The sequence below is a fragment of the Pleuronectes platessa genome, chromosome 2 (assembly GCF_947347685.1).
Source record: "Pleuronectes platessa chromosome 2, fPlePla1.1, whole genome shotgun sequence".
Taxonomy (NCBI): domain Eukaryota; kingdom Metazoa; phylum Chordata; class Actinopteri; order Pleuronectiformes; family Pleuronectidae; genus Pleuronectes; species Pleuronectes platessa.
The window spans coordinates 20,798-35,379 of NC_070627.1; the positions used below are offsets into that span (position 1 = coordinate 20,798).

The 14,582-nt window shown below is 42.7% G+C and overlaps 1 protein-coding gene and 1 long non-coding RNA gene across 12 annotated transcripts; one reads left to right on the forward strand and one right to left on the reverse strand.

Moving 5' to 3' along the window:
- Positions 1-6,180: 6,180 nt before the first annotated feature.
- On the reverse strand, positions 6,181-10,468 carry rnf4 (ring finger protein 4). Of its 11 annotated transcripts, none has more exons than XM_053434600.1 (8): positions 9,602-10,315; positions 7,976-8,061; positions 7,707-7,884; positions 7,541-7,620; positions 7,394-7,406; positions 7,191-7,305; positions 7,053-7,104; positions 6,181-6,507 (listed from the first exon to the last, which is right to left on the reverse strand). In XM_053434600.1, exons 3-8 carry the CDS (start codon positions 7,786-7,788, stop codon positions 6,358-6,360), a joined length of 492 nt encoding a protein of 163 aa, XP_053290575.1. In that variant the 5' UTR covers positions 7,789-7,884; positions 7,976-8,061; positions 9,602-10,315; the 3' UTR covers positions 6,181-6,357. The 11 variants fall into 11 exon arrangements, with proteins under 11 accessions (XP_053290575.1, XP_053290544.1, XP_053290561.1 ...); XM_053434569.1 differs by having other exon boundaries at positions 7,707-7,906; XM_053434586.1 differs by having other exon boundaries at positions 8,900-10,315.
- Positions 9,933-12,988, forward strand: LOC128450934 (uncharacterized). The gene is made up of 4 exons (XR_008340056.1): positions 9,933-10,486; positions 10,717-10,776; positions 12,298-12,579; positions 12,749-12,988. It is a non-coding gene; the product is annotated as an uncharacterized LOC128450934 (long non-coding RNA).
- The last annotated feature ends 1,594 nt before the right edge of the window (positions 12,989-14,582 follow it).

Sequence of the window (14,582 nt, forward strand, 5' to 3'; positions counted from 1 at the left end):
GAGCATCCTCTGAACATCTGTGAAGGAACTGAGAGGGTGACTTCAGAAACAGCACATCTATGTTCATTCCAGAACATGAAACTTAGTGTTAAAGTATCTTTCACACAACTTTCTCTAAACCATCTTTTCTCAAAACCTGCATCTCTCCCTTTGTGTTTGAGTGCAGTGTAAATCTTTTGGATGTTCTTAGTATGACTGAATGTGCCTTGTCCACTAGATCGATGTGACAATAGATGAACAGAGCTTCCATTCATACTCACTTAACAGTGAATCAGCATTACACTTAATGCACGTGTAAATCTGTAGTGGATCCAGATCAGCCGTTCGGATCACTATGACTCCTAATGGGTTGGAAATTATAAAATATCCAAAAGATACTTTACATCTCTTCCCATCATGTTAATTTGGACAACATGAGGATAGCAAAAAATTAACACTTGAATTTTTCAGTGATGCCTCATATTATATTATATTATAATATCACCTCATATTAAGGGAGTCATGAATTTTCAACCACGGTGCTTCCTGAATCTAACACAGATCTAACAACTCATTTGCTCATTTTAGGATGTTTGTCAAACATATCACTGTTGATGACTGAATGTGTTGCTCCTACAACAACAAGGAATATATTCTCTTTCCCTAGCACTGTGAGTGTGTGCGTTGGCATACGAACATATACATTTCATTAATATTTATCATATGTTCCAATCAGTAGTTTGTGTTTCTTTTCTAAAAAAAAAATGTACTTCCCTGATAAGTGTTTGTGTTGGTGTGGTGCATTCACCCTCTTGATGTGTGAAGTGTTCCTCACGGCCTCGTTCTGTGTTCAAAGATGCTGGTTCCTCCCTCTCCTCCATCCCCGCCTCGGTTCAATCACCTTGTAAAGTTGCTGTTTCTTCTGCAATTTTTTTTAGTTTTGCCCAATGTCCCTTCTCTCCACAGAGAAAACAAATGTCCCAATCATCATTCCACGTGCCGTCTCCTCTCCTTCCTTGAAATCCTCTTCTTCTGCATCCGCGATGTACGTTTTAACAGGCTGGCAACATCAGGTCACTTCAACAATTCGCGATTTGGGCTGGATCCTGTCCCAGTCCATATTGCCTGCTTGTCTGGTGCGAGGTGAGAGAGGAGTTGCAGGTCTGGAACATTATTATCTGGAAGAGGTTGTTGTGGAGCCTGGGCTCCTGGCTGTGGAACATCCGCTTCTGGTGGAGCCTGGTGTTGTTCTGGTTGTCTTCTTGTCGGCGGGGAAGAGTCGAGGTTGGAAACCTGCATTTTGAGACACTGAGACATTTGTGAGGTGTTATCTGTCCCTGCCAGTGTCTGTTTTCTGTCCCTTTGATGCAATTTTCTTTCTAACCACATTCCTTACACGAAAACTCCCCCCAGCTGGAAACCACATTCACTCATCCATACTTGTATCAGACTAAGTACTGTGTCACCATAGTTCCTTCGCATGAAGTTCACATAAGGATTACTCAGTTCAGTTCTATTATCCAAATCTTATTTTCTCATTTACCTATGTAAAGATTTTTTTTTATTTTAATTTAAGTATTAGTTAGTCTTCATCAATCTCCTAAACGCTATCTTAAGGAGCAAATATAAAACTTAGTAATATAAACATCGTCAAAATAATGTTATACCCTACTATATTATATTCAATAGTAATTTCCTTATAATTACTTGGTTACTGTTAGTTTCTCAATTCATCTCTTCTTTTTTTTATCTTTTTTTTTTTTTTTTTTTTAATACACTTTCAAATATCCTGCCTCACCAATACAAATCATAGTGCCTTAAAGAAGTTCTCTACATAGCGCGCTTTTTGTTTGAGTTGTCTGACACAATGCAAATACACTCAGTATTATGTCCTCTCTGTGGTTGCAGTCGAAACAACTCCTTAAGGTACCTCGTCAGTCTACCTTCCAGGTTTCTTCTAAACCTTGGTTAAAAATTTACAGGGCTTTCACCTGTCTGGAGGATCCCGTTCCTCTTAGACCAACTTCTCCGTAACACTATGCTTTGCTTGGTATATATTACACTTGAAATCTCAGATTCTCACCATATAGATCGCAGCGCTGAGACGATCCGGGACTCGGGTCTTTAGTCCCTGCATCTCACCCGTATGGGGAGGTTAAGGTTGGAAACTTTTTTCCAAGATGATCGGTCAACCGTTGACCCGAGTCCAGATCCGTCCAGACGTGCAATCCCACTTCTGACACCAAATTGTGATGGAAATCTGGAGATACAAGAGGCTAGAAACAACAAAGTTATCTACGTGTATTTAATAAGGGGCTTTCTGCAGAAAGGATCAACACAGGGAAACCACAAGGATCTCAGAGTGAGGATGAAGAACAGTCAAAAACACAGATCTTATATAGGAGGATTTAGGGCTGTCCTTCTGAACCAATCCAGGAAGGATACATGGGTGGGGGAAGGAGAGGAATCTAAACATTAGCAGCTGATTCACATGTGTTTCCTTAGGTGATAAGAAGACATCCACTCCTTCCTTTGATGGGTAATTAAGTAACAAATGGTCTCAACGTATTTCAACACTAACAGTCCCGACCATAAAACAGCTCAAGTCTTAAACATTTGGTGTATGTAAATACAAGTCATAAAAGTCTCTTACAAGGCTGCAGAAACTTACTATCCAAATACAAAATAGTTTGTTAAGCATATTTAGTTAATTTTTCTACTACAAAGACAAGAAAAACAATGGATTAATCCACTAGGAACAAAGCCTCCTTGGGGTTTGAATGACAAGTGAAGACTGAGGAGCACTTTACGTCCTTGCATGGCCGTGCACTACATGGGACATGAAAGCATAGTAACATGTAGTCAGAAAGAGGGCGGAGCTAACCACTGTATTGTCATGGTCATCCAAGAGATGGAATCAAAGGCAACTGCACTTGGTTGTAGATGCTTGAAGACGTTTTACTTCAAAATTCTTGTATACCTGAGAATCATTACAAACATATTCCCAAAGTGTAAACATTCTACCTCTTTATACCCCACTTGCTTGGTTAGAGGAAATACAAACGATTATTCCTCCATTTTCTGTTTTGTCTGTTTTGTCTCCTGGTCTCTACGCTCTGAGACCTCAGGTTCATGGACTGAGACCTCAGAACTAAATTCATGGTCCTATGATTTAGAGTCATCATCCCTTAGATCAAAACTCTCTGGTTTGTTGTCTGAGACATCTGGCTCATGGACCGAGAACTCAGGTTTATGGACTGAGACGTTTAGGTCATGGTGTGGGATGTGTAGCTTATGGGTTGTGACCTCTGCCTCATGTTTTGAAACCTGTGGCTCTGAGTCTGAGACCTTCAGGTCTGAGTCTGACGGTGTCCTTACGATGCTCTGATGAGGAATTTCTTCCTTCAAACTTTCAAAGCTCATCCTAAGCTGCTGTAAGACATCATTCATGACCTGACATGCAGCATCAAGATGTGTAAATGTTTGGGGTCCTGAATTGTATCCCCTTGAATCTCCACTCTATCTTTCTCCAGAGCCTCTGCATTGTCCTCCTCGGGCAAATATTCTAGAGTCAAGTTCTTCCTGCAGCTTTTGGTCAATTCTTCTATTTGAATAATCAAATCCTGGTGCTCCTTCTCCAGGGTTTGATTGTATGCACAGTAGAAGTTGATTTTTGTTCTACTCTGTAACCACTCTTGAGTTCATGGATTTATTGTAGATGACCTCTTTCTGGTCAAAGAAAACTCAATGGCTCTCAGAATGCGCTTTGTTTTCAGTGCAAAGCTGAAATTTAAGTTGTTCAACTTCTTCATTAAGATCATTCCATTCTGAGATCTCTACCTTTGCTCATTATATGAAATCTGATTGAACTTAATTTGCAGTCTGTACAGTTTCAGGTAGAGGAACTTCTTCCTTTCGATGGCTGCCAGCTTCAGCTGGTTGTTGCAGTGATCCATCTCTGCAATGTTTCTATTGAGGCCTTGTATTGTTTTGGCCTGTGCTTGAATAACGGCTTTTTTATGAGTAATTTCCTCCTTTGTAAATCTCGACCATTCTTCTCAAGTGTATTTCCTCTAATATCTCTGGAAAATGTACCTCATGCTCCTTCACACGCAAATCAATTTCATTCTGGAGGCAGGTGTTACACTTTGCAGGATTCCCCTCTTCATTTTGTACTCTGTATTCTTCTGCCATACAACAAATGATAGTTTGAGCTGCTGGACGTTGTTGCTCATCGCTGCATATAAGGCAGGATCATTTTTGGGCAGCGGCGTGAGATCCAAGGTTTTTTGCAGCGTGCTGTAGTTTCCATCTTGCTGAAGAATTACACCACAAGAAGTGGTGCTTCTGTTTCTGGGTAGTTTTCTCAGTGAAATGGGACCTAACATTTGTTTTCTTCTGGCTTGCTTTGTTTGTTGGCGAGTGGCAGCCAACGTCAAGGCGCATTACTGCCATCTACTGTTCAGAGAGGATCCGTACCATAACAGGAAATGATGCGACCGTAGCTTAGATTATTGAGGTCAGTTGATCAGGGTGATCAGAGAGAAGCTGTCTAAATAAATAACAAGATTCTCAGCTGTTCTAGGAGATGAAAATTCATCACACTGTGTGATCTTTTTCTTTTTAGTAAACAGAACATAACATTACATTTTAACCAAAGCGGTACAAAGAGGGTTCAGTTTTTACGGCGGAGGCTCGAATCCCAGCCCCGGCCAAAGTGTCCCTGGGCAAGATGCTTTACCCCCAAAGGCCCCTAATTTATACCGTACATTTATGGATATACAGAGCAGAAAACAAACCTGAATTCTCAGAATAAAAAAATAATGTCATGTGTCAGTGAAGCCTTCTGCCAAAGAGTTGTGATGTCACAAGTAGACCCAAGGTGCTGCAGCTAGAGAACGTGTGTCCAGCTCGCTCCCGCCATGTGTTAAGGTCATGGGACCTGGTGACATTCTGCAGCGCTGTAAGAAGGTGGACAAAAATTCTAACCATCAAGCATCGTGTTAAGAGCAGCTTGTGTCACATGAGGTCAGTGCTGCACAGGGCCGCGTCGAACGCAGCTGATGAGAAACAACAATGGACCTCATTTACTAACATGTGCACAGAAATGTTCTCACGCAGACAATCACCATCATGACACGTGCACACCAGTCCAATTTAGTTTCCCACTACTGTGCGTATGTTTGTGAATCAGAATCATTCTAAATGGACAGGCACGTTTCAGCTCTCTGCAATTAGCATACTGCCAGGCCTCTATTTGTCCTTATAAGGACATGCGTTGTCACGAAGAGGGCGCTGTGCTGAACAGCTGAAGATATAAGAGACGCCCCCTAAAGGTGACTTTCACAACAGCAGGAATGGAAGGCGTTGGCGGTGTAGGACACAAAAGACAGACTTTTCTGTATCATGTCCTCCGGAGTGACGATGATGAAAAAGAATGAAGCCTGGGCACTGGAGCTGTGGACATGTCTCTGAGATGCACCGCGACGGGTTCTCTGATGAAGGATTCATCATCTCAGGATCAGACACATGAAGGTGTTCGTCCTGTGTCTCTGTCGGAGTCTGTTCCCCCCCCCCCCGACCTGCGCTCCCTTTACACTTTAACACTAATAACTGATCCCAAGTTATCAGGACACGTACAGCACTGATGTCCACTTTGTGTTGGTTTGATTCTCTACAGTTTATGAGACACAAGTTTAAAACACACACACACACACACACACACACACACACACACACACACACACACACACACACACACACACACACACACACACACACACACACACACACACACACACACACACACACACACACGGTTTGAATTCAGCAGGTTTAAAACGAGGTCATTACACAATGTTTTAAGCCCAAAGTCAAGCAGAAGTGACTAAGCTTGCGGACCATGTATTTCCGATGGTCCCTGAATGCATCTCGATGGAAGACATCAGAGATTTTTAGGCTTTAAAACATAAACAATGACCTCGTTTCGGTTCTACTCCCTCAGGAGATGTATGGAACATGTTACGTTTTTGTCTCTTTTAATGTGTCGATTGGATTCTGCTCTGACACTGTTTTGTGGACTCCAGCTGCCCCCCCCCCCTTAAGTCTGTGCAGTGAAACGTTTCACTGACGTGTCAGAGGTTACCTGAGTGACTCCAGTTCTTCAGACAATTTTTTAATCAAAACTAGAAAAAAAATGTCTCCATAGAATCAATAGTATTTATTTTTACTTAAACCAATAAACTTAAACGATCAGATGAAAACTGAAAATATAAATTATCAATCAATTATCAATACGATCTGACTGAAGGCTTCTTGTTTCTGATAAAAAAAAAAAGTTTCAGCAGCAAAGGTCATCTGGTGAGGTCCCTGGTGATGTCAGACGTAGAGGGGGTGGTACTGGCGGTGGGTGAGTCTCTTCCTGCAGGTAGGACACGTGTGTGATGATTTCAGAGCGTCTCTCAGACACTGACTGCAGAACACGTGACCACATTTAGTGGACACAACCAATCGGCCGCTGTCTACAATCTGTGGAGGATATAACCAAACAGAGCTCAGGATCCTTCATGATGTTCAGGTTCGTCACACGTGTGTTAGGCCCAAGATCAACTTGCTGTTCGACGACGCGTCAGCGCAGACAAGCGGCTGAGTCGTGAACGTTATTGTTCACATACTTCTTAGATACTACGTGTTACTGGACAGTTCCAGTAGATTCTGCTCCATAATCTTTTGAGTCAGACCTTTCTGCCACTTTCCTATTTGCGTGGGCTAAACATTAACAGGAATGAACATCTGTCTGGAGGAACCCGAGGACGTCCACATTTGACAAATGATAGAATCAAGACAGAAAAAAACGACAACACATCAAACAAATGTGTGTAATTGTGGACCTGGTCACAATGACTCGCTACTGCCCTGAACTTTATGAAGGTTCTGCATCTTGCAACCCACAACATTCATTTCTAAGGATGAGCCCAAACAAGGCACCAAAGGGACGCAGGTTACGTGAAGCAGCCATCTTACGTTAGCCTACACGTCGTTAACTTCAAGTATGTCCTGAGGCCGTGTCTCACCTCAGAGTACGAGTCCAGACAAACAGGACAACTGATCGTCCCCGGAGTCGACCTGAAACAATCAGATTCTGTCAGTAAGGAAGAGACTAAAACCCGGCTCTGATACCAAGATAATGTAATGATGGATAGGTCTAATACCTGGAGGTGTGCACAGAGGACATGGTGGCAGGGTTGAGGACAGGGAGCGTGTCCTCGTCTTCATCACTGCTGACGATGTAACTCTCACCTGTGGGGACTCTCCTGTTCTGAGGACCTGATGGAAGACACCAAAGATGTTTTAATGTCCCTGTCCTTCAAATGTAGAAGAACATGTCAGTAGATTCACAATAAAAAAGGTTTACCTTCGTCCACCAGCTGGAAGAAAAAAGAAGCAAGAAGAATCAACACAAGACAATAACTTAGTGACTTTGATTATTAGATTATTGACACTAATCTGAGGAAGAAAGACTGACTAGACTAACTGACTAGTTGACTGACTGACTCGTTACCAGCACTGAGTCGTTGTTGGTGAGGTCGACCACAGCAGCTTCTGATGCTTCACAGGTCAGATCCACCACCTCCTCTACACCTGAACACACCAGTTATTGACTCAGTTACTGATACAGCCTGTGTTACACATCAGTAACTCATTGATCAGAATCGATCTGTACTCACTGTCCTCAGCGTTGTCCATCACATCAATGGTCTCTGTGGAGGGGGGAGTGTCACCATCAGGTGTGCTGCTAACATCAGCCATCCTGCTAGCCACTCTGTTAGCGTTAGCCGCTCTGCTGTTCTTGGTGCTGGGTTGGGAACGAACAGAACTTCCTGTGCTCCTCCTCTTCCTGTGAGCCTGAAAAAGAGACGTCATCACACTAGAGAGGGGGGGGGGTTAACCCTCTGGAACAGTTACTGCTGATTGGTCATCATATCTGACTCCCCACTTGAAACAAAGCAGAGTCAATTGATTTCAAGGCAATAAGTCGTCCGTCCAATTAGCTGTGGCTCAGGGGAGCAATCGGGTCGTCCACTAAACACAAGAACAGTGGTTCAATCCCAGTCGCCCCAATTATGTGATTTTAGTATCATTGCGATATCAACATGGGCAATATACATATCGCAAAAGACTTGAACTGCGATAAATGTTACATGTGCCATGTAAATATATTTGGCCAATGAGATGGAGCCCTGCTGCTAACCTTAACCCTAGATAATACTACAGATATTCAGAAAAATGTTTTTCCATCAATGAATCATTTTTGGAAGAAGAGAATAGACGATTGGGAGGCGGCTTCTTCAAATCTCGCTCCACCTCAAAATTCTTCTGTGAAAACTTCTAATGATCATGCCCCCCCCCCCCGAGTGGTTTCTGGTCAGTGAGTCTGGGATGTAAAGATTCAATCAATCTCTGCGGAGACGGGTCTTCATGTTCCTGGCCTGTCAGACCGAACATCTGGAGGTTTCCTTCCGGGTCAAACATGAGGACGGGTCTACATGTGGGTCAGAAGTGGATCTCCTGTCTCCCTGCTGTCGGGTAGAGGAGGCTGTTCCCCTGGAGCACAGCGAGGCGGGCGGCTCCCCCCCACTGTCAATGGTACCACGGTACCTCTGTGTTCGAGTCCGTGGGCCTTAGTGGCCCGGAAGAACATATTGAATATGTATTCAATATGTTAAAAATCAGATATATAACATATGATCCTAAATAAAACCTCCTAAATAGAGCCTGTTAACCAATCAGAGTCATGATAAAGGTTTTACTGTGATGATGATGTCACTGTGATGATGTAACAGTCATAACTTATTGAAGTGAATAGATGAAACATGTTCAGCACATCAAAATCTAAATATCAGAGAAGAAGAAGACTCACAGAACTGCTCATGTCATCAGAGGCATACGGACGCTAAGGACACCAGGAAGCTGAAGACACCAGGACACTTGACACCAGGAAGCTGAAGACACCAGGAAGCTGAAGACACCAGGACACTTGACACCAGGAAGCTGAAGACACCAGGAAGCTGAAGACACCAGGACACTTGACACCAGGACACTGAAGACACCAGGAAGCTGAAGACACCAGGAAGCTGAAGACACCAGGACACTGAAGACACCAGGACACTGAAGACACCAGGAAGCTGAAGACACCAGGACACTGAAGACACCAGGACACTGAAGACACCAGGACACTGAAGACACCAGGAAGCTGAAGACACCAGGAAGCTGAAGACACCAGGACACTGAAGACACCAGGACACTGAAGACACCAGGACACTGAAGACACCAGGACACTGAAGACACCAGGAAGCTGAAGACACCAGGACACTGAAGACACCAGGAAGCTGAAGACACCAGGAAGCTGAAGACACCAGGACACTGAAGACACCAGGACACTGAAGACACCAGGGCGCTGAAGACACCAGGAAGCTGAAGACACCAGGACACTGAAGACACCAGGGCGCTGAAGACACCAGGACGCTGAAGACACCAGGATTCTGAGGACACCAGGACACTGAGGACAGAAACGAACACATCCGATACTCATCACATTAAACTGATCAGATTCATTCAGCACCTTCAGAGAATTGATGAGGATCAGGTTCTAGGATCAGTTAGCCTCGGGCTAAAGGCTCATTAAAGCTCAACGATACACACATGTAAACTGACCGTCTTCTATTTGTACTCTGAATTAATATTGTTTGTATATTCGCTCAATAAAACTTAAAGATACAAAACCAATAGCCACGAGTTCAAGTGAGACGATCACAGTGTTGCCAGTTGTATGATACTTTCCCCTCTGTACGATCAATAACGCTCTGGTCGTTTACTGTTATTTTACTCAAATTAGAATAATGTTAAGCTTCTGGTACGATACTTCAACATTTCCCATCAGGCAACGCTGCGCCCGTGGGAAATGAGGAAGACGATGGTGGAAGTTTGAGAGGAGAAGAAAGTACAGGATCAGTAAGAAGAGACGAAGAAGAAGCAGAAACTTCTTCACCGCCTCCTCGTTGTCATTTGTTGTCAAACTCTGCGCTGCCCTCTACTGGATGTACGGGTCAATGACAACGTAAAGGACGTACGTTAGCATGTGGACATCGTTAAACTGATTCCTACGAACAGGAGCGTCTCCCTCTGACTGTCTGAGAGTAGCTCCTGTTAGCTAGTAGCTGCTGGGCTAACCTAGGTCGCTATTTAAGACGTTTTCATGTTTAATGTTTGAATAAACACGTGAACTGAGCTGAAATGAGTCAAAGAGTTTTGAACACAAGCCTGAAGCCGCAGTTAGCACTTAGCACTTAGCTTACCTAGCTCCCCTCGGTGCAGCGGGGACACAGGAAGCAGCTGCAGGTTTATTCCCACAATCTGACAACGAACATTTACTCCCGCCGATCAGCTGATGCTAATGTTAGCCGCTATCGCCGCCGCTTCCGGAACTTCTTCTTCGCTGACATGAAAGGTACTCTTACAGCAGCGTCGGCGCCCCTGCTGCCTGTTAGTGTGAAGTACAGGTTGATTAGCAGCAGCTCCTCAGATGATTTGATCAATAACAAAGATTATTAATATTAATTCAAACATTTCAATACATTACCGAGTGACAATTTAATATGTGATTATCGATTATTGATTCAGATCATAAGTTATTGATGTGAACATTAAATCTGCTGTGTGTATCTGTACCTGGATCAGATGTCTCAGACCCACAACCAGTTAACCTCTGCAAAGTCTAAGACAGTCAAACCGCGCAAGGTAAATAAAACTATTATTATTTTTAATAATGTTATTGTTCACCTTAGGTTCTCATACTACAGCTGTACGGTCTAATACTACAGCTTTACCAACTAATACTACACCTGTACGGACTAATACTACAGCTTTACCAACTAATACTACACCTGTACGGACTAATACTACAGCTTTACCGATTAATACTACACCAGTACGTACTAATACTACAGCTTTACCAACTAATACTACACCTGTACGGACTAATACTACAGCTTTACCAACTAATACTACACCTGTACGGACTAATACTACAGCTTTACCAACTAATACTACACCTGTACGGACTAATACTACAGCTTTACCGATTAATACTACACCTGTACGGACTAATACTACAGCTTTACCAACTAATACTACACCTGTACGGACTAATACTACAGCTTTACCGATTAATACTACACCTGTACGGACTAATACTACAGCTTTACCAACTAATACTACACCTGTACGGACTAATACTACAGCTTTACCGATTAATACTACACCAGTACGTACTAATACTACAGCTTTACCAACTAATACTACACCTGTACGGACTAATACTACAGCTTTACCGATTAATACTACACCTGTACGGTCTAATACTACCGCTTTACCAACTAATACTACACCTGTACGGACTAATACTACAGCTTTACCGATTAATACTACACCAGTACGTACTAATACTACAACTTTACCAACTAATACTACACCTGTACGGACTAATACTACAGCTTTACCGATTAATACTACACCTGTACGGACTAATACTACAGCTTTACCAACTAATACTACACCTGTACGGACTAATTCTACAGCTTTACCGATTAATACTACACCTGTACGGTCTAATACTACCGCTTTACCAACTAATACTACACCTGTACGGACTAATACTACAGCTTTACCGATTAATACTACACCAGTACGTACTAATACTACAGCTTTACCAACTAATACTACACCTGTACGGACTAATACTACAGCTTTACCAACTAATACTACACCTGTGAGGTCTAATACTACAGCTTTACCAACTAATACTACACCTGTACAGACTAATACTACAGCTTTACCAACTAATTATACACCTGTACGGACTAATACTACAGCTTTACCAACTAATACTACACCTGTACGGACTAATACTACAGCTTTACCAACTAATTATACACCTGTACGGACTAATACTACAGCTTTACCAACTAATACTACACCTGTACGGACTAATACTACAGCTTTATCGATTAATACTACACCTGTACGGTCTAATACTACAGCTTTACCAACTAATACTACACCTGTACAGACTAATACTACAGCTTTATGGTCTAATACTTCATTCGTCTGTATGAAGGTTCCTGTTTGTCACTGAGCTGAAAGCTGTTTCTTGTGTTTTCAACTGAAGGGTCACAATATTATGAACAACTTCCTGTTTAACTCTGAACGAGCAGGTGAACGTCCATGTAACTGGTTCTTTATCTGTTGGTGTGTTGACAGGGAGCTGCTGCAGAGAGAAAAACTCTTAAGAACAACAGGTTTGTCGGCTCTACTTCCTGTTATGTCTGCTGGGAGGAGGTTCTGCAGGTCCTCCCCTCATCAGGTCAGGCCTGGCTGTGGGTGGAAGCTGCTATGTAGAGAAGCAAAAACCTCCAACATGCCATCACCACACCAGAACGCCCCTCGCCAGCTTCACGCCACCCACAGGGGAGGAAGGTGGAGTAGGAAGAGGAAGAGGAGGAGGTGGAGTTACTGTCAGCTGACACCCTGCAAGTGTTTCAGGTCTGAAGAGTTCGTTCAGGTTTCAAACTTTCTCACTGAACAGGGAAAATCTGTGAATATTGATGTTGTTGGTTCATATTAAAATGTATAAATATAATAATCCATATTTGCCATGGTAACAATATGATATTCTTATTAATATTGTTAATAATATAACTTATTTGTTTAGATTTAGAAGTAAGAAGTTGTGGGTCCAGCTGGGATGTACAGCTGGGTGTCGTCTGCGTCACAGTGGAAGTGGACCAGGTGCTTTCTGAGGATGTGGCCTAAAGGAGCAGATATAAGGTGAAGAGCACCGGTCCAAGGACAGAACACTGAGGAACTCCATGACTAACCTGTGTGTGCATGGAGGAGTCAGTGTTAACATGAACAAATGGAAATCTATGTGATAAATATGATTTAAACCAGTCTAATGTTCCTTTAATCCTTTCATGTTATTCCAGTCTCAGCATGTGGTCGCAGCTGGTTGACAAAGACCTATTAATCTGCTTCAATATGAAACAGTCAATTGGGGGGGGGGGACCTTCCTTAAAAGTCCAGTTGGGAGAAAGTCTCATAGAGAAGTTGTTGGTTTAGAAGATGAAACTAGTGACGTCAGTTCAGGAGATCAACAAAAGAAAAGAGGACCAGATATAAATCTGGTTCTATGGTTTCTGGTCTAGACCCTGTATCTGTGCTGTTCATAGGGAGGAGGTGATGGATTGTTTCCCTGTTGGTTTTACCTTTCACAGAAAAAAAATTCACAAAGTGCTTCACAAGAATAAAATATACACATAGAATATATATGTACATTTAAAAACCTATATATATATATATATATATATACACACATAAACATAAAGATGTAAAATAAAACCATAAAAGAATACAAGCAATAAAAACAGTAGCCACATGGTAAAAATATTTTTTTAATAAAAATACCTTGAAAATAATCATGCAAACAGGCAACAGGGGACTTCAAATAAAAACACACATAGAACAATCAAGGAGCATCTAATGTTGAAAAAAAAGTCACATTTAAAAAGATGGGTCTTAAGTTGTTTTTTAAAAACATCTTCAGAGACCACAGACTGTACTTCTAGAGGAAGAGAGTTCCATAGCGTTGGAGCCAGTGGGGGGGCAGGCAGTTTACCCTCGTCAGAAGACCTGAGTGACCTACTGGGGATATAGGGATGAAGAAGGTCACCAATGTACTCCGGTGGCAGACCATGCAGGCTCTATGAGTTAAAACAAGGACCTTGAAGTGGATCCTAAACCTGATGAAGGAGGAAAAGCCGTCCAGGGCGCTCCCAGAGACTCCCACCCACTGCCTTCCAATCATTATCCACCGTGTCAGCAGCTGCACTGAGATCGAGCAGCACCAACACAGAGCATCACCCTTATCAGCAGACAGCATAATGTCATCGGTGACTCTAAGAAGTGCAGTTTGAGTCGAGTGATTCTGACGGAAACCCGATCGGAACTTGTGAGTAGACGGCAGTTAGCTGGTTGGCAACAACTTTTCTAGGATTTTAGAAATAAATGGCCGCTTAGATTTAGGCCTGTAGTTATTAGGGAGGTATGGATCAAAGTTTTCTTTTCCAGGCGCGGCTGAACACTTGCCTGGTTAAAAACAGGGAGCTGTGGATAATAGAGACCAGACATGGGCCGATGGAATTTTTTAACATGGTTGTAGTTAGGATATTGACAGGCCTGGAGGAGGTGATACTACCCACCAGGACGGGGAGGTCTTGCCGGGAGATGGGAGAGAAAGAATCCCAAATTTATGGCTGACTTACACAAGTGGAGAGGGGAGTGGAGGAGGGGGTAATACTAGCTCTAACATTTGTGATTTTATTAAAAACACAATACCAAAAACAAATATAGGCACCTCAGGAGGTGCAGGTTTATGGAGGGGACCAATCGCTTTTTAAAAGGAGCCACTCTGTCTAAAGTGGAGGAGCAGTGTGTGTTCAAAGCTTGGATATGATAATCAGCATGGAGAGATAATGCTATGCTCGGAT

Excerpts from the sequence above, each read along its gene's own strand:
- rnf4 (XM_053434569.1), bottom strand. The coding sequence starts at position 7,902 with ATGACGTCTCTTTTTCAGGCTCACAGGAAGAGGAGGAGCACAGGAAGT. Across the intron at positions 7,621-7,706 it reads GATGGACAACGCTGAGGACA|GTGTAGAGGAGGTGGTGGAT; the intron begins GTGAGTACAGAT and ends TGGTGTGTTCAG. Across the intron at positions 7,105-7,190 it reads TCCTCTGTGCACACCTCCAG|GTCGACTCCGGGGACGATCA; the intron begins GTATTAGACCTA and ends TGATTGTTTCAG.